The 20,727-nt window shown below is 40.6% G+C and overlaps 1 protein-coding gene across 1 annotated transcript in view; it reads left to right on the top strand.

Moving 5' to 3' along the window:
- Positions 1-20,727, top strand: part of rfx3 (regulatory factor X, 3 (influences HLA class II expression)) — a 49,665-nt gene that overhangs the window by 4,226 nt on the left and 24,712 nt on the right. The window contains exons 2-4 of the mRNA XM_056290916.1: positions 909-1,036; positions 4,861-4,943; positions 13,630-13,891. Of these exons, the coding sequence (XP_056146891.1) occupies positions 914-1,036; positions 4,861-4,943; positions 13,630-13,891 (468 nt within the window). The 5' untranslated portion in view covers positions 909-913. The remainder of the gene's footprint in view (positions 1-908; positions 1,037-4,860; positions 4,944-13,629; positions 13,892-20,727) is intronic.

Here is a 20,727-nt window from a genome sequence, read left to right as displayed (position 1 = left end):
GTGAAAACAGTTACATAAAAGATACTTATGAATGAGAAAGAAACAGTTATTTCTTGGTATTAATTTGGGAATATCTGTCACAGATAACAAAAGCTGGGAAGGTGGGAACTTTATCAGAGCCGAGAGTTAACAGTTATTTGGGGCTTGTTAAATATTAACTTGTTTTATAGCTGTGAACATGGAGACGTGCCTATGTCACTGATGCATGAGACTCTCAGTACATTGAGTACACGGCAGAAACAGATGTTGTGGTAGCATAACAACATTGATTTGAGCAACGCGGACAAAAGTCTGTGGCAAAATCTCATGTCCTTCATTATAGTGTGATTATTATCTCATTGGGACATATCTCCTGTTTTGGTCCAACCAAATCATTGAGGTAATTGTGACTGTCTTCCCCATACAAAGATTTTGCCATTCAGTCTAATAGATTTGCCTTTGTGATATTGAACAGAAACTGCTGGAAAGCGTCATTAGGGTAAGATTCACAATTTTGAATCTGGAAAAATATTGAATGGAGCCTTTATTGCCTCTGAAACTGATTGATTAGTTGGTGAAATTGCGTAGTGCTATCTGTGAGGTCTCTGTCTTATTTAAAGTTCTAGGGCTGTCCTTAATATACTTGGGAATTTACCATAACCAGAGGAATACAAAAAACCCAGGGATGTGTAAATGGTGTACTTGATAGGATGAGCCAATCAATTTTTGATGCTACTTAAGTTCGTCATAATGAAGCATTCACACACTTTCTCACTTAATACAAATTTTAGACGGTTACCCCAGGGACCATGTTTTTTTACTCTTATTTTTGGCCCCTCTAGTTTTATAACTTTCACTATTATCCAGAGTGTCCTGGTATTTGCTGATTTAGGCCATCATCTATGAACATTTTCCCTGTGATTTTTCAGGTGCCATGCAGACCCCTGAGGCAGGTGCTGACTCCACCTCCACTGTTCCTCTGCAGACCACTGTGCCTGTCCAGCCTACTGGCTCCACCCAACCGGTGCCTGTCCAGCAACAGGTACGGCCTTTTATTGTTTGTGTATTCATGTTTTTGTGGTTACCATACAGACATTCATGATTTAGTTTTTTTTTTTTTAATATTTTGGGTTTGTTCATTAATTGTTGTCCATCCTTATTTTTGGATAAATATTATTGCCTTCACCCTTAACTATATGTTGTGAATTAAAATTGTGAATAAGTTAATATTGATAAGTAAATAAGTTGATTGAAGTATGCTTATGTTTGACATTCATATTTACATGAGAGATCCCTGCTGTATTATTATTTCAGATACAGACTTTTATTTTGAAGTGCATCGCTGCCAGAAAACTTCCTTCCTATTTTATTGGTGCCTAGAGTGAGTGATTTCTGATGACATGGTTAGATTAAGAATAAGCAAAGTAGGTTGGATAGCTTGTGTTAAAACTTTGTTTTATTTGAGTCAGTAAAGTGCTTTTGGAATGTTCAACACTGGTACAGGCAGTCTTTACTAACTTCCATTACATTTTTTGGTGCCGAAAGCCGGGAAAAGGAATTCATTTGGACTGAAAGAAGTTGGAAGCTAACTGGTAGAAATGGCTGAATGATATGATAGGTTGAAACCTAAACGTGCTGCAATTCGCACATTTAAAATGAAGCTATTGAATCGGGTTGAAGAGGAAATGAGCAAGGAAGGGGAAAAAAATGAATACCAAAATCAAAACCGAATACCAATGAAGGAATATCCAACTACTCAGTCATTTGGGTCCAGCCTTACTAGTAATGCACTGCAGAACTGTGTGTACTGTGACAGTCTGGACCATAAACCAAAATGCTGCTCAGATAAGTTAGTGTCTGCTCGCAAAGAAAATTTGAAAAAACTGGGATACATTTTGTGCTTGGGTCCAAAACACATTGCCAAATTCTGCAAAGTAAAAGGCATCACATGGGCTTTGTGTGGTCTCAGACATCACCAGTCAATCTGGGATCAAGGTGAAGTGCAACCAGATGTGAGCAGTGGCAGTACAGATGCTGTGGTGTCTTCAGTATCTAGCACACTATGAAACCAAAGACTAACGGACAGAACGCAGTGTTGTTGCAGACAATTAAAGCATGGACAGAGGTACCGGAAGGAAGAAAAACTGTGCGATATCACTGAAGCCCTGTCGTTCGAAGTTACCGAAGTAGACTTTGCAGGGCCATTGTATGTAAAAGCGGATGGGCAGTCAAAAAAGGCATATGTTGGGCTTTTCGTATGCGCCATTTCTAGAGCAGTGCATTTAGAATTAGTATCGGATCAGACAACTAAGAACTTTCTTTTGGCATTAAAGAGATTCCTTGCGAGAAGAGGGCTTTGTGAAGTTATCTACTCAGACAATGCAAAGACATTTAAAAGAGCAGACCAGGATTTAAGAGAACTGGAATTCTATTAAGGAGTCTAAGCTCACAGTTTTTTTCTGAAAGAGGAATAAAGTGGAAATTTATTGCAGAGTGAGAAGCATGGTAGGGCGGTTTCTGGGAAAGGCTTGTTAGATCAGTTAAGACATGCTTAAAAAAGGTCTTAGGTAAAGCCTCGCTGAACTTTGAGGAGTTGACTAGCATGCTTACTGAGGTAGAGGCAGTGCTAAATTCCAGGCCCCTCTCGTATGTGCACTCTGATGCTGACAAACCTCAGCCAATCACACCCACTCACTTTCTGGTAGGGAGCAGACTGACTTATCTCCCAACAAAGACTGCGTTACAGGAGACTCAATCGACCAACCTTAACAGGGAGAAGATGGTCCACAGGTGGAAGTACAGACAGAGACTTTTGAACGGCCTGTGGATCTGCTGGCGTAAGGACTATCTAATGAACTTAAAATACACTCACAAATGTGAGACCCCTACACCTACTATGCTAAAGGTGGGAGATGTTGTTATTGGAGAGGACAATGCGCCATGCCAAACCTGGAAATTAGGGAAGGCTGGAGAGCTGTTTCCTGGGCATGATGGATTTATTCATTCATGTACTGTTCATACTTGTACAGGAAGTGTTTTGAGAAGACCTGTTCAACTGATATATCCTTTGGAGATGGTTGAATAGAGATGAGGAGTTATAACTGTTTAATGATGAACTGTTATTCATCAGGTGGGAGGATGTTGTGAATTAAAATTGTGAATAAGTTAATATTAGTGGGTAAATTAGTTGATTGAAGTATGTTTATGTTTGAAAAGTATTTTTACATGAGAGATCCCTGTTGTATTATTATTTCACGATACAGACTTTTATTTTGAAGTGCATCTCTGTGATTTCTGAGGACATGGTTACAAGAAAAAGCAAAGTAGGTTTAATCGTTTGTGTTAAAACCTTGTTTTATTTACAACTGAAGAGTCAATAAAGTGCTTTTGGAATGTTCAACACTTGTACTTGAAGCCATTGATATCTTCCACTACACTATGTATAGCTTTTGTTCATTTGTCTGCACTGCAGTCGGTAGGTTACAAAATTGAACTTTCAGTACATAATGACTTTGTCAACTGCAATTCTGCCTCACGGTGTAAAATTTTATAATTGGGTTTTTAAATTCTAACAAAGAGTATGACACATCTGTTGTTTTATTTTTCACTCAAACATGTTTAACAATTTTCCCCGTGTTACCGCCGGCTTGGTTGGGCGTCCCTACAGACACAACTGGCCATGTCTGCGGGTGGGGAGCCAGATGTGGGTATGTGCCATGGTAGCTGCACTGGAGCCTACTGTAGTTGGTCGGGTGCCTGTTCAGGGGGGAGGGCGAGCTGGGGGGAATAGCGTAATCCTCCCACGCACTATGCCCCCTGTGGTGAAACGTCTCACAGTCATGTGAAAAAGAAGCGGCTGGTGACTCTACATGTATCGGGGGAGGCATGAGGTAGTCTGCAGCCCTCTTCAGATCAGCAGACGGGTTGGAGCAATGGGGTACTGGCCGGGTACAACTGGGGAGAGAAGGGGGGGGGACATGTTTAACAACTTTAAATTGCATAGGCCTACCTAGTTTTTCTGTTTTGTTTTTGTTTTTTTGTTTGTTTTGTTTTTTGAGGAGTTTACACATCTTGCGTATAAAAAGCTTCAGCCTGCTTGGCCAGACAGGCTGAGTGAATGAACGTTTCCTCGGCTTTCTTTGCTTTTAAAAGCCAGTGTGTTCCTATGGACACATTTTGGTTGCAGTGAGATTCAAGGGAAAAACTAGCTTTAGGAGAGCTACATTGTTTTCAAACTGTGGCACACAAAGCTCAGGTATTTTGGGAACAGGGCCAAAATGAGAAATTGCTTTGCACAGTTTCACAGAGAGTTGGAGGTAGATAAAATTGCGTGATGGCTTTGCAGTCTATCGACAAACCATTGAACTGTTCCCAGTACTTGCACACAGTTTCAGTGGGCAAAGGGAATTGCATATTACAGTTTTTATGACTAATGATTTGTGGCAGAGCTCTGTCACTGAAAACCAAGGCTTCTGCTAAACGGTTCTTCTCTGTTATTTCACAGTACAGTTGTGCACACGTTTGATATCACAAGACAAAGGGTCAAATTAAAGAATAACTCAAGAAAGCTAGTGTGAAAGCACTCATATGCAATGTGTGGATTTCCAAAGCAACAGACTCTTATGCCGCTATGAGATTATTTTAATCCTGATTTATAAATGACACTATCTTCTTTAATAAGCAGTCAAAGGGTAAAAAAGTAGAGCTATATATTTAAACTTAATATTGAGATTCATTAAGAATCAATGGGTCAAAACTGAATTGCAAGGGGCGTGGAATTCCGAGGTCCATTGTGAATGTTGTCCTTATTTCGGTGTTTGCACTAAATCACTTGTACAATTTCAATTTGTAATTCTTGCCATTTGTCTTTACCAGGCCCAGACTGTTCAACAGGTTCAGCACGTTTACCCAGCACAGGTGCAGTATGTGGAGGAGAACAGTGGCGTCTACACTAACGGCACCATGTGAGTCCCTGTTCACCCTGCTCTGCTTTTACATCATTCCACATTATCAGTGTACCATCTCTATAGCCTCTCTGTCTCCTCTCAAGTCACTTCACACCACCATTCATGCCAGATGCACATGACATAAGTGGGGGTAGCTTGGTGACTTTGGGGGTAGTGGGTTTGTGTGTTTGATTGCGCTCAGTCACCTGAAGATGACCAGAAGTATCTGTTAAGTGCTGAGGGCTGTTCCAGTGTCCCCTGGGTCTAAGGAATGGGCTTACACACACACACACACACACACACACACACACACACACACACACACACACACACACACACACACACACACACACACACACACACATCCTCACAAATGTATCCTTGTGGGGCCCCCTTATTGACTCCCATTCGTTTACATCCCTTCCCTAACTAACTCTTAACCCTAACGTTAACCATGCCAACTACATGCCTAATCTTAAGCCTTACCCTAACCTTAACCAAACCCTAATTCTAACCTTAACCCTAAAACAAGTCCTTACCCTAAAATAGACCTTTTTTCCCCTTGTGGGGTCCAATAAAATGGCCCCACAAGGTAGGTGGTTTCTGGCTTTTCTATCCTAAAGGGGCCACTTGGGCCCCATTGGGTAAGAAAAACGAGTACACACACACACACACACACACACTCACACACACATACGCGCGTGTATGCACAATCCATTGAGAAGCTTAAACTGTATTCATTGTGATATTATGTGGCTCCTGGTGGCAGGTTCATGGCCAGACCTAGTGCCTGTACACCTGAATACATTAATAAATACAAAAAAGTCACAAGAAACTGAACACATGAGCTTGTCAAGGGACTTGGATCAACAAAGGAATAGTTCAGAAATTTTTTAAGTCTATCTGTATTTCATACTCACCACTCAAGTAGTACGTAGTAGTACATATAGTTGACATTTTTCACAATCATCCGTCCTTTTGTTGATACTTCACATGCAGCTCCAGCTTGCCATACAGTGTTCATTGCAATAATTGGGGGCCAAAATCAATGTCCTCTTTACCTTCAAAAAAGTACTCCACAGTTCAGTCAAAGCCAACATAATGCTACTGCAGTCTATCATAGCAAAATCAAGTGGTCATTTCAAAATTTTCGTTTTTTGACAGTCAGTTGCGGTCAGTTCCTACCATGCTACTTCCTGCATCTCATCCTACAAGTGATTACCAGAAGTCACTTTGCCGCAGCACTGTGAAACAAACACTAAGTGGGAATTTAGCAATAAAAGCAACTGTCAATTCTTAGAAAGTCCACTCGAATTCACTCTGATAGACTGCTGTGGCATCAAGTTTGCCATGGCTGAAATGTGGAATGCTTTTTTGCACTGAATAAGAATTGAGGATTTTTTTCCCCTATTACTTGCATTGAGCTCTATATGGCAAGCTGGAGCTGTATGTCCAGTAGAAAGAAAAGGATTGATAGCTATGAAAATGAAAACTACCTATACTACATGAGCACTACATGGGGATAGCAGGGATCAATTTTAAGGAAAATTTCTAGTTGTACATGGGCAACCAGGAGCTCATTTTAAGTTGTCCCTCAAGAGTCAAGGTCGTCCCATGCAAAACTGAGCCAAACCACCACAGTGAGGACTTCATTCTTTTATCTACAGCAGCGAAAAGTATTTTTGAATAATTGTTGTGTTGCTCAGGTGTTTTGTAATAGAATGGAGTAACAAAGTAAAGTTGAAAGACTCAGATGATCAGTTGAATAATTAGAGCACAAGGCTTGATGTTTTCAGAAAACACCTCGATTCAAAAACACTGCACATCACAAAGAACTTTTCTCTAGTAGATTTCGAACGTGATTTTGTCCATGTTGTAGGCTAAGCAACATGTTTAATTGAGAACAGTTACATAAATTGGGTGGTAATTTCTCATCTGTGGATTGGCTGAATTCATTTCAGAAATTTGCAGTTTGTTTATCTAACCAGCAATCAAAGCTTAGGACATGACATAAAATGTAAATAAACAAAATGCTAGACGTTGAAATGACACTGTAATTGATAACAGTCCATCAAAAACTTACTGCTAAAAGCTGAGCAAACATGCTGTAGCACCTACTGTTTCATTATGAAATCGAGCAAACATGTTCCGTCTTACAAATGAAACGTAAATAAACATAAATTTTTGAATAACTGGCAAATCTGATGCTGAATATAATTGTGTAAATACTACTATGTCTAAACAGCTTGTTTTTAGTCATCCAAAGGACGCCTAAAATGTCCCATCTTGGTTGCCCGATGGAAATTCCAGTTGTCACATACAACCAGACGATTATAAAAGTTGATCTAAGGATAGACTTCCGAAATTCTGAACTATTCCCTTAATCTTAAGTGTTTGTTTTAATGTGCTCAGATTATCAAATATATTGGCTTTACTATATAGAGCAATGCTATGAGTGAGGTAGACCTTCAACTATTACTGCAAAATATGTGAAAGTCAATTTAGTATTACAGGGCTCAAAAGTGCTACCATTTTAGCTGTTTATGCAACTGAAATTGAGAGCATTGGTGCAATCACAAACAATTTTCCTGTCACATTTTCATGTATTATTTTTATTATTATTGGAGCAGCATATTACAGTCAGACAAAGTACCATGTTTATTTTCCCTGAAGCCATCCTAACCAAAAAAACATCTACTTTACATGGCTCTATGCTGGTTTTAAATTGGCTATAATTTGTCAGGCTAGCATTCCCAAACTCTAACTAATGTTAAGTAACAATCACAATTTTTTTCCTCAATGCTGATAAAATGAAATGAAGAAATCACAGTTTTTGCTTAAAAAAAAATGAAGTAAACCTCTCTATTAACCACCTTGACCTGTGGTGAGGTTGATGAAGATGTTCAACCAGCAGCAAAGAAAGAGAATTTCTACATCTTTCATTAAGAATTCTGCTAGTTTAGGTACTAAGTAGACAAAAGTACTGTGTACACTGCAAACAATGTGGTGTGAATGTAGCGTGTAAAACCCAGTTTGCAAATGGATCACAGCACTTCAAACATGAGTTTACTGAAGCACAGAAGCAGCATTACACACAAGAAATGCCATGATTCAGTGGCATATTACAGTGTGGGACTGACAAAAAAAAATGCCATTAGTTTTTTTTTTTCAGAAACAAGAGTCCACTGTATGTTCTTGTAAGAGGCTGAACTGAAGATGAAATTCAATAAGGGGCTTAGCATCACTGAGAGAAATTACCCTTTACAAATTAAAGCCAATGCTGCTTCTAGTAAAACAAGAATGGTTTTGATATTAACATCACCTACACAAACAATTTACCCTGTGCAGATATAATTTGATGTAACTGCAGAGCCCATAAGAGATCAGGTTGCTGCTTAAGTGGCTTCTTCTGATTACATTTCTATCATGATGGGAACACTGACGTGTCAGGTAAAAAATGCTTAACTGTTAATGCTAATGTCCTTAATGATGGATATCCAAAAAATATGCTGATGGGACAGGTGGAGGTGAAACATGCAACTTCTAATTGTAAGGATATTTTGTCTTTCAAAATCATATTCAGTCAGTAAGGAAAAGTGGTTGCAAGATTTTCAACAAGCCAGGAGAACAAATTTCAAATCTTGACCCCAAACATATTAATATGAATATTAAGCAAAAAATCCTTTGAGTCAGCCTGACAAAACCATACAGAAATTGGGGATGGGGTTCAGCAGACATCTGTTTTCTGTTTTTGTAAGATCCAGGTAGGGCTTAGAGGTATCTGGGAAAAATATTACAAAATACAAACAAGATATGAATGGCTTTTTCTATAATGATATCAAAATGTCTGCTTAGGTAAAGCAATCTCATGTTAAATAATTCATTGTAAATTGATGTTCATCATCTTAGAAAGCATTGTGATAGGAATTTGATACTGTATTAAAGTGAGGCTTTAATTTTCAGCAGACACGCTACTGTTCATTGTTCAATAAAAAGAATTGCTGATGCCCCTTAAATTTTGCTGATGCACCTAACTGAGTTTGAGAGTACCGGTGCTACTAAGTAAAAGGTTGAATTTGAGCACTGATTAGTATACATATTGGTGTGTGATTGAAGAATTACTTAATACTTTAACTTGTCTCCTCACCCCACCTATTTTATACTTCATGGGTAAGGACAAACTTTGCACAAAATTATTTGTACACTAAACCATATGTGATGTTAAGATAGATTCTTTTTTGTCCTACTTAAGGAAATTTGTTGCCACAGCCTGTGCATCAAAAAAAAAGTTCATTTCCAAACATTCAAATACAAGTTCATCACACACCTTAAACATACGTACATATATCCATCAGTACAGTTGACTCTTAAACAGGTACGACCACATACAAACATGCATGCCATTTAATGAGACAAAGGTCAAATATGGACAAACACAAATCACCAGAGTACTTCCTTTAAAGTTGCTATAACAGAGGGTAAAAAACTCCTGTCAAAGCAGGCTTTTTTCAGGCTGTTGACCTCTATCTGCAACTGGATGGGAGTACAGTGAAGAATGGGTTGAAGGGGTGCCCAGGATCATGTGTTATAGTGAGTGCTTTGCATGTCATGGCTCTGCTATTGTGGTCTGAAAGGTTGGGGGTGGGAAGGCCAATGATTTTGGAGGCAGTATGTGTGATACGGTTGAGTATGTTCTTGTTGGCAGCTGTTGCCATAGTGAAGAAATGGATGGAGCAGTGCTGTAGTTTGGGGTGGATTATACTTTTGTAACGCGGTGTGAGAAAATGTTGTGACTTTGCAGATGACAGTATTTGCTGACAGCCCTTATGGATGTCAGTGGTATTGGTTTAAACTGGGTTTATAGTCAAAAGTGAGTCCAAGATATAAAGCATGCCACCATCTCAACAGTCTTACCATCGATAGAAGTGTGGTTATGGGCTGAACAGTCTGCACTTGGTGAGTTGATGACCGGTTCTTTTTTTTTGGTGACATTAAACTACAGGTAGTTCTCTATGAAGTGAGAAATGGAGTGCTCATAGGTTATAACAGATTCGTTTTCATTAAGGATTGCAAGTATTGCAGTGTCATCTGAGTAGGTAGTGAGGAATGTGGAGGTGGGTGAGGGGCTGATGTAGTCATTTGTGTGTGGGTATATAGGAGTGGTCTCAGAATACAACCTTATGGGGGGCTCTGGTGTTGGTGATGATGGTTGGGGATTTTACATGCCCACTTTTACTATCTGTGGTTTGTTGCTGAGGAAGCGTTTTACCCAGTGGATAAGAAATGGGGAGACATTTAAAAGGTGGAGTTTCTTCATCATCTGATGGTGTTGGGTAGTGTTGAAAGCAGAACTGAAGTCAACAAAGAGGACTGTGGCAAAGTTACCCAGTGATTTTAGGTGTTGTAACTGGGAGTGGAGGAGGAATGTCCCAGGATCTTCTGTTCCTCTTTTGGCCTTGCAAGTGAACTGGAGGGGGTCGAGTAGTGATCCAACAACTTAAAGGGTGGAATTCTGGACCAGTACGTCCAAGCCATTTTTTATTATTGAGATGAGTGCTACTGGCTGGTAGTGGTTTAGTGCTGAGAGACAGGGAGGTTTTTTGGACACTGGAATGATTGTGGATTTTTTCCAGAGGATGGGTATTGTGGCAGTCTTGTAGGAATCACAGAAGTTGGAGTGGAAGATAGAGGAGAACTCCGTTGCACAGTCTTAAAGCACCCTTGCCTGAGTGCCATCTGGCCCTGGGCCCTTGCTGGGCTTGCACTAACTCAGCTGCTGATGGACATCCTCCACTGTGAAGGAAGCATGGTGTGCTGACTCCAGGATGGGTAAAGTGGGTAAAGTTCAGTAATTCCTTACACTCCTTTGAGCAGTTGGTGGTGTCAAAAAGTGCATAGAATGTTTGGGTTTTCAGCAAAGGAGGAAGGGTCCGTTGTTATTGATAGACTTAGTTTCAGATCACACCCAGCGAGTGTTCTCATTTTTCGAGAGGCATGATTGGTATTCATGCCGCTGAATTCCTGTTTCAGTTTTATATAGATTTTGGTTTGGCTTTGGTGATCTAATTACTTAATTGACTTGAGTGAGGCCCAGTCCTTATCAAGAAAGACAATGTTTCTTCCTGAGAATGTATTTCATGAGTGTAATTCAAGGTTTGGAGGTAGGGTGTTTCTTAAAAATACTTTCAGGTATGGTAGTGGTGATGCAGAATATGACATAGCCTGTTATGACAGAAATGCTTTAGTTTAATTCACCATCAAAAAATGTCCCAGTCTGGGCATCTGGGTGGCGTGGTGGGTCTATTCCATTGCCTACCAACACATGGATTGCCAGTTGGAATCCCAGTGTTACCTCCGGCTTCGTCGGGCATGTCTATGGACACAATTGGCCGTGTCTGCAGGTGGGAAGCCAGATGTGGGTATGTGTCCTGGTTGCTGCACTAGCACCTCTTTTGCTTGGTCGGGGCGCCTGTTTGGGGGGAAGGGGGAACTGGGAGGAATAGCGTGATCCTCCCACGCGCTACGTCCCCCTGGCGAAACTCCTCACTGTCAGGTGAAAAGAAGCAGCTGGCAACTCCACATGTATCAGAGGAGGCATGTGGTAGTCTGCAGCCTACCCGGATTGGCAGGGGGTGGAACAGTGACTTGTATGGCTCGGAAGAGTGGGGTAATTGGCCAGATACTTCTGGGGAGAAAAAAGGGCAAAAATCAACAACAACAAAATGTCGAGTCTGTACATGATGTAAGTGAAACCTGTAGCTGTGCAGTGGTGTCCTACAACCACTGGAAGACATTATGGGGTTGAGGCTTGTGGCTTTTCAATGCCTGTCTGTAATGTGGAATAGGGCTATGCGATATGACGATATATATCTTGTGACAATAGAAAAATGTCTATCATTTCATGTTATGTTCTATTGCTTATTTCGTTGTGTTGCAAATCATACTCTTTGCGGCAATATTTTTCATCATTTGGAGTCTTCATCTGTTGCGTGGATTACAATAGCAAATTACTCATATTGGCTTTGTTCTCATGAAGCTTTTATTGCACGTACAGTAACGTAACTAGTGTAGTTGTCTTCAACTCTCCAACTCTCCACTGCTGTCTGTCTCTCCTCCGCTCCGCTCAGCTCTGTGTGGAGGGACTGAACCCCACCCGTGGTAAAACAGAGGAGAGGAGGCGAGAAACTAACACGACCATAAATGACAGCAAAACACAGTAGAAACTATGTTTATTTAGGTTATTTACCTAATTGATGTGCACCATTTCATTTCAGTTCAGTGTGAGAGTTTCTACTGTGTTTTGCTGTCATTTATCTCTGTGGTTCAGCAAGGGGACTATACCGTGATATATATCGTTATCGGGATATGAAATAACCTATATCGGGATATGAGATTTTGGTCATATCACACAGCCCTAATGTAGAAGCAGGGCAACATAATTTTGGCTTGTGAAACTGAGCAGTGGGTGTGCACGACTGTTGTTTGCATTGATAATGTTACTGTAACATAAGTCAAGAATGTTTCTCTTTCTTGTTGGAATGTTCACATAATGGTGAAATGCAGGAAGAACACTGTCTGCAATGAGTCTGCAACTGTTTAGTAAGTCACAAACGTTGCTGCCTGAGAGTATTTACCTAGCTTGTTGCTAGCACATTCAGCCATCTGTTCACCTGCTGCTTTGGTGTTAGCACTAGGTGGGATATACACAGAACTGAAGACAACATTGGGAAATTCTGTCAGGCAATAAAAGGAATATAGATATATGGTTAGTATTCCTAAGTTTGGAGCACAGATCCCTCCACCTTTCTCCTTGCCCGGCTGTCTTGTTCTGTCAGCCCTAATGATAGTAAAGTTATCGAAACTTACTTCAGCATCTGAGACCACCATGTTGAGCCAGATTTAAGTCAAGGCAGTGATGCTAGCCTCCTTGAAGGCCGTCTGCATGAAGTATTTGGTGCGAAGTACATCCATTTTATTCTGGAGAGACCACACATTTGCCAGGATGGTGGAAGGAAGAGGAGGCCAAAGGGGCACTTCCTCAATCTGGTTCATACCCCTCCGTGCCAACCTCTTTTCTTAAGTTGGATGCCTGCTGGAGGACAAAGGGTGGTTTGATGTGGCAAAGAATGGAAGACTGGAGTAGTAGCAGCTCTTGCCATGTGTTGGTGAGTCCATGGTTCTTGCTGTGAAACTCAAGCCATAGCACAAAAGAGTCACTGAAAATCCAAAGAATAATTAATGCAATCCAGATCACTTTGTGCAGGCCGGTCATCCTCACAATTGCTAACTTGCTATACAACAAGAGACAACTAGGCAATACCATAACTATACAACATGTGACAGTAGACACAGACCAGACATGGACATGGGGGTAAACAGGAAGTGGAGTACAGGATGTGTCACCACGCAGAGCATGCCCAAAGAAAATCCAAGAATCAATTAAAAATAATCAATATATTTTTTTTGTACATTGCGAATTTCAGGTAATGAATTCTAATTGATGATTAGACTATAGTTATTTTTGCTATCAGAAAGCTAGTTACTTTCACTAGCATTCTGAGATGCTCAGCTAATTTACACACAGTAATTATGATGCCATTTAAATTTGATATACCTTAAAGTAAAAAGAGGCCCTTTGTCACCCATTTTCCCCCACTTGACGATTGTTTTGGGCACAATCCTAACTGCTAGCTTTTCATCTGAGCAGAAGGACCTACTCATACTCGGAACCCCAGCTGTACAGCCAGAACAGTGGAGGGAGCTACTTCGACACACAGGGCAGCTCATCGCAAGTGTCCACTGTAGTGACATCTCATGGCATGACCAACAATGGAGGAGGGGGCAATGGAGGAATGAGCATGGGAATGGCAGGGGGGCAAGTAATCAGCAGCAGCTCTGGGGCCTACCTCATGGATAACTCTGCCCCCCACCCTGCTACTCAGACTGCACGAGCTTCTCCAGCCACTGTGAGTGTTTGGATCTCTCTCACTTTCTCACTCACCTTGGCCTGTCTGTCTGTCCGTCTCCGTTTGTCTGTCTGTATGTTTTTCTGTATTAACTGTCTTGAAACTTTAACCTCTTGTTTAAATCAAGAAAGTAACTGGAAAGAGTATCTTTTATATTGTCTTTATCCACACAGAAGTTAGACCCAAAGTAGTTTACCGACAAACGACAGACCGTCTCACAAAAGTCAGCTCAGCTTGTACTTCAGTTCAGGGATCATAGTTTTGGTTACGGAGGAGTAAGGATGGCTGTCGGTGCTGTTGATTACAATGTTATTTGAGAAGTGAGAAAATAATTTCCTTTTCAACTGATTATTAAGAAATACAAAATAATTCTTATAATCAACATAATCACTTAAATTTAACAGGTGGGCTATTTCAAATGCAAGACAGCTCATGGGCCTGAAAAGGAACTCACTCACTTACATATTCACAATTAGCTTGTCCATCTTTCTCAGCTCAGTGTTCAGCCCCCTCAGATAGACCATACCATTTTTCCTCCTACAACCTACTATGAAGTTGTCTCCAGAAGCCCTTTTGTGAACTATTTGCTTATCAACCCCATGCCTGCAGAACATGGGTAGAATGAGGTGATGGTGCTGGAGGCAAGCATGGGCAGCACTTTGAAATGCTTTTTTTCACCCGCTAGCTTCTCAGGGGGAAGCTAATGTGTTGTGTTGCATGTTATGAAGGTCATTGCTGTTTCACCCAGATCCACCCACAGCTGTACAGGCACTGCAGGAGTTGCTAATTGCAATGGTTGAACAAATTACTACATACTGGCTCCCCACCCAGGAACAAAACAAATATTCCCTGTGACGCCCTGGCCAAGCCTGAGACAACACTTGGGTTTGAACCCTTAACCTTAGCCTTGGGCTGCTAGCATATTAATCTGGTGTGTGACTGTCCATGTACATGATTCAAATGTAAAAGGGGGGGGGGGCTAAATAAATGTTGAGGAAACACCTTGTGTTGTGTGAGGTGAAAATGTTGGTGTGTTGATAAAGAGAAGTTGTGATAAAGGGTAATAGAAATGGAGTTTGCAAATAAATGATCACGTTGGGGATGAAGTTAATAGTCATTGCCTCTGCCATTATAATACTGCCCATTACATTTCCTCACCTTTTCTTTGGATAGCATCAAATTAAACCAGGTACAGCTGACATAAACTTAGAAGGGAGAATGAAAACACTCAATTTCTCTCCTCCTGCGGTTAGCACTTGTTAGCTGTTGTCATGAGAAACCATTATCTAAGCTCTTTTTATGATGTAGTTTTGTTGCACCCATGTGTACAGAGAGACAGTCTATTTTCATAATGCTAATTAATGGAAATACACACTAATTCCGATATTCTTCTGTCAACTTTTAAAAATTCACTAAATGTTTGTAGAACATTTTGATAGAAATATGTTCACCAAACTGTGTCCTTATTTATAAGCAGGGAAGGTTTCACATAATTTAAATTGAAGCATAATATATTTAAAAACAGTACAATAAAATTGAAATATTTAGCAATATTTAATTACAATAACAATATTTATCAGTACATGTTCAATTCTTTGTGGTCAAATGAAAATGTAAAATATATGAAAAATAGTAATAAAATAAAGTTAGCCTTGGCCTACTGAGTTTGAAACATGAAATTGTCATTACGTTCTCTCTCCATTCCAGTAAAAAAACACTATGCACACCAGCTCTTCTTGCATGCTTGTACCTCACATAAGAAGAGGTAACTGCGAACTGATCACCCATGAAGAGCACAGTGTAGGAATAAACTTCTACAAGTATTAAAATAAAGCTTTTCACATTATTAGTGAATGTTATTTACAAATAAACATTCATGGAGCTGTGTTGAAAATGAAAATGTTCTGTTTTAACATTTCTGTTTTAGCAAACATTAGCACTGAAAGTTAGCTTTGCTACAATTTAGCTTGGCTTCAGGATACCACCAACCTACTGAGCTATTTTTTTATCCTTTCCCTAATCTGCTGCATATCTTTCCCAGCGCGGTCCTTCTGTCTAGCCAGTCAGTACAAGTCCCTTTCTCTTTCCTCTGTGTCTAACCTCTCATACAACTCACCATACACCTTTTTTTTTTGCCTTCGCCACCTCTCTCTTCGCTTTACGCTGCATCTCTTTGTACTTTTGTCTACTTTCTTCATCTCTCTGACGATCCCACTTCTTCTTTGCCAACCTCTTTCTGTGTTTACTTTGCTGTACTTCCTCATTCCACACCAAGTCTACTTGTCTTCCTTCCTCTGTCCTGATGACAAACGAAGTACCTTCCTAGCTGTCCCCCTCATTATTTCTGCAGTGGTTGCCCAGCCATCCAGCAACTCTTAACTACCACCCAGTGCCTGTCTTAACTCCTGCCAAACTCCACACAACAGTCTTCCTTCTCCAACTTCCTCCATTTGATCCTGGCTCTGCCTTCACTGTCTTCCTCTTCTTAAATGTTATTTCTGATTTTTCCCTTTTTCTCCCAATTTAGTGGCCAATCGATCCCTATTTTAGTTCAAACACCCACCCTCGTGCTGCATGCGTTCGCCAACTGCATCTCTCCGGCCGGCAGTCTCGAAGGAGACACCTCACCACTTTCATGACGAGGCGAATCCAGGCCGAACCACTGCTTTTTCCGACACACACAGAGACGCATTCATGTGATGAGCATAAGCTGACTCCGCCCCCTCCCGAAGACGGCGTTGCCAATTATTACTGCTTCATCGAGTCCAGCCATAGTCTTATCTGTCGAGACCGGGGCGGGAACCCCGGTCCCCATTGGGCAACTGCATTGACACAAAGCCGATGCTTAGACCGCTACACCACCGTGGACCCCACTCTCTTCCTCTTCTTGAGCTCCAAAGTCAACCTACAGACCACCATCTGATGCAGCCTAGCCACGTTCTCCCCTGTCTCCACCTTGCGGTCTCCAATCCCTTTCAGATCATGCCTCCTACATAAGATATAGTCCACCTGTGTGCACTTCCCTCCACTCTTATACATCACCCTGTGTTCCTCCCTCTTCTTGAAATATGTATTCACCACAGCCATTTCTATCCTATGTGCAAAATCCATCACCATCTCTCTCTCCACATTCTTCTTCTTGACGCCATGCCTGCCCATCACCTACTCATCACCTCTGTTCCCTTCACCATCAAGCCCATTGAAGTCCGCGCCAATCAGCACTCTCTCCTCCTTGAGTACCCTCTCCACCACTTCATCCAACTCACTCCTGAATTCTATTTGCTCTTCCGTCTCACACCCAGCTTTCGGGGCATTAGCACTGATAACTTTCATGATCACACCTTTGATTTACAGCTTCATTCTCAGCACTCTGACCGACACTCTTCACCTCCAACACACTCTTGACATACTCTTCCTTCAGAATTACCCCTACCCCATTTCTCCTCCCATTCTCCTCCCAGACTTTGAACCCACCTCCGATGCATTTGGTCTTTCTCCCCTTCCACCTGGTCTCTTGCACACAAAGTATATCCACCTTCCTTCTCTCCATCATATCAGCCAGCTCTCTCCCTTTACCAGTCATAATGTCAACATTCAAAGTGTTCTGACTCTTGCTTCCACACTCTTACCCTTCCTCCTCTTCCACTGCCTTTGGACATGCTCTCCCCCTGTCCTTCTCCTTCACCCAACAGTAGCATAGTTTCCACCAGCACCCTGCTGGCCAATAGTATTGGTGGCGATCGTTGGTAACCCGGGCCTCGACCGATCCGGTATGGAAATCTGATTTTTGAGCGGCATATTTGATTTGGCTGATGCCCTTCCTGATGCAACCCTCTGCATGTATCCAGGCTTGGGACCAGCAGTAAGAATGCGCTGGCTTGTGCATCCTCAGTGACTGGATTCACAATCTACCAAAAAATCCCTCTATACTGCTGAAATGGTTGGAATAAATTTACAGAGATCAGGCTCACATGCCTACAAAACTGGAGGGACTGCATATCTGCAGTGCTCATTTTAGTGAGGAGTGTTTCCATAACCTTTCGCAAAAGTCCCAAGGAATGAGTTTTGAAATCTGATGCTGTGCCGACTATTTATCCCGGGACTGCGACAATGAGCTGGAGTCAGTATGTAAGTTATGTATTGCATCTGTGTGTGCATCTGTGTCCGGGTCTGACTGAGGCTCAAACATGTATGGCTGAATCCCTCTGATGTTTGCTCTAATGCTGGCCATCTTGATGTCCACTGCTTTTTAACCAGTCAACTTAGAGCAGGTAGCAGCGGTGGGCAGGGCATGATGCCCATGATATTTTCATATTCATTGATCCTGAATTTCTCAAAGAGGGAGAAAGAGTAGTTGCACTTCCAGCCTCTTTTAAGAGTTCTCTTCTTACTTTTTATATGGGAAAACCATGTTAAACGTGTCTGGAGGGGTACTCTGAATGACTTGCGGTCAACGCGAGATTTACACCAAATCACTATTTATGATTAACACAAGACGTTATTGTGGGATATTCTTTCTTTTCTTGAAAGAGTGTTTGTATCGATATCAAAGAAATATCAAATGAATGTAAGATTTTGTGTAATCTCCTGAGTATAGTAGATTTTCATTAACAATCACATAAGGACGTCATGGGATGTGCATGCTAAATTTACAGCTTGATTTACAGCTTGCATTTATCTTTATCATAGCTAATCACCTAGCGACGGCTCCTTGACCAGCTTCAGGCCATTATTGTGTTTTCAAAATTCATTGACAATGGTCTCATCTTCAAACCATATTTCAGAAGAAAGTTGATCAGTTATACTACTTCTTTACATCCCTCAGAAAGCTGAAAAGGGAGAATTCTACTGATTGATTGCAGCAGAACATGGCTGCGTAAAACGGAGGCATTTTAAACCATGAAAGGCATTAGCTTGATGTAGCACGAGAGGCTTAAAATAATAAAAAGTCAGTGGTTCAAATATATTACATTGTCAGCTCTCTCTTACTTAAGTGTAACTGTTTTTTATTTTTTGGAGGGAATTCACTCAGTCTTGACAGATTTGTCAATCTAAGTGTAGGCTGTCCAATCACTGGGAGATCTATCTCCAAACAGCCAACATTTCTGGACACTGGAAAGGATAGAATATGCTTCAGTTAAGATCTTTATTGTCCCACAGAGGGAATTTCATTTTGTAGGAAGGCACAATAGAAATAGATAAAAACACAATACCACATAATACAATGAATCTACAATAATAGTCCATACAATAAGGTCAGTGGTTAAGTATGGTAGCCTATGTTTAATATGAAGAGGTAGATTTTCTGCTCCACTTTGTTGTATGAGGATATACCTCTTGAGATGTAGCATCTCATTTTCGAGGGGTCCTAAACATTATAATAGAATACAGTACTAAGTAGGCAAAAAAATTTGCAATATTTTACATTGTGTGCAAATTGAGCATACTTATTGCATGTCGGATAAAGAATTCATATATCTATTGCCCTTTACTCTTGGGAGCCCCTATCTTTGACCTGAAGGGAGAGGGTCAAATTCCTTAAAGAGAGGGTGTATCAATGATCACATAAGACCATCTGGCCAAGAGGCGCTGGTTAGCAACTGTGCTAGTATGTGTTGGGAAGAATTATTTCCTTTCAAGAATGACTGCTAAAAATCATGTAGACCATATTATTTTGGGAAAACTGCATGGAGTAAATTCCAAAACTGCGAAAATATTGACGTTCAAAAATGTCATAATCATATGAATTGCCATAGCCATGTAGCCTCATTCATTCTTCTTTTTTTTTTTTTTTAAACAAGTGGAGCTAAAAGGTGCTAATGATTTTAACATTTTATTGAAGGAATAGAGAGTTTGAATCTTCCTGCTAAACCGTTTTTGGTCCAGGGCTTAAAATCTGATTTTTTTTTCCCCAATCGCTTTGTTCTGAGCATAACCAATATTTCAACATTTCCGTTCTGCATTCCACCCCCAACTTGATGTTCCTAAACAGGTTAGAACAAATAAAATTCCATTTATAATATCGTTCTATTTATCATACATACAAATTGGAAAAAACTGAACTTAGGAAAAAAATTTAAAATACAAAAATTTCACAAATTTCATAGGGCCTACATATGCGACATGGTTTAAACAGAATTTCTGTGATGCGGTTATTGTGAATCATAAAATTGATGTTGTATAATGTCAAGTAATGTAACTTGTATAATGGGCCGCTGCTGAGATAAATTTGATTGGCATTGCCATTGGATGTGGAAAAGAACTGGTAATTAGCGAATAAAGCTAAATATAATGCCGTACATGTAAATATAATAATGTGTCACATGTACATTTGTTGCTTTGATAAGGTCAATAAAGAATGTTGATGGTTTCTGTTCGTCTGTGTGTTTACTCCACCTCCTTCCCCACTGCCAACCTCCCAGCATTGCCAGTAAATCAGATAAAAGGCGCTGACAAATAGGGTATGCAAATATGCAGAATCAACTGTATTTTAAAGAGCATTTGAATAAACCTGTAATACCTTGATTAGAGGTACAGTCCGTCCGTGTGCCACCATGGCTGTGTGGAGTACTGTGACAACAAGAGCACACTACTGATAACATTCTTGTTATCAGTAACTAGAGAACGTTGTGTATTTGTTTGAGAAATGGAGACAACTGAATGCCTCAAAAGGAATTAATAATAATCACCATAATAATAATACCTTTTATTTGTGGGCGCCTTTCAGAGCACTCGAGGACACCTTACAGAACACAGTAAAAAACAAGCAGCACTGTATCAGACAGCATATCAAAACAAAGCAGAGTAGACGATAAAAAGTTAATACAACAGATAAG

The sequence above is a fragment of the Lampris incognitus genome, chromosome 12, assembly GCF_029633865.1.
Source record: "Lampris incognitus isolate fLamInc1 chromosome 12, fLamInc1.hap2, whole genome shotgun sequence".
In the NCBI taxonomy this organism is placed as follows: Eukaryota; Metazoa; Chordata; class Actinopteri; order Lampriformes; family Lampridae; genus Lampris; species Lampris incognitus.
This window is presented reverse-complemented; position numbering and strand designations above follow the sequence as displayed.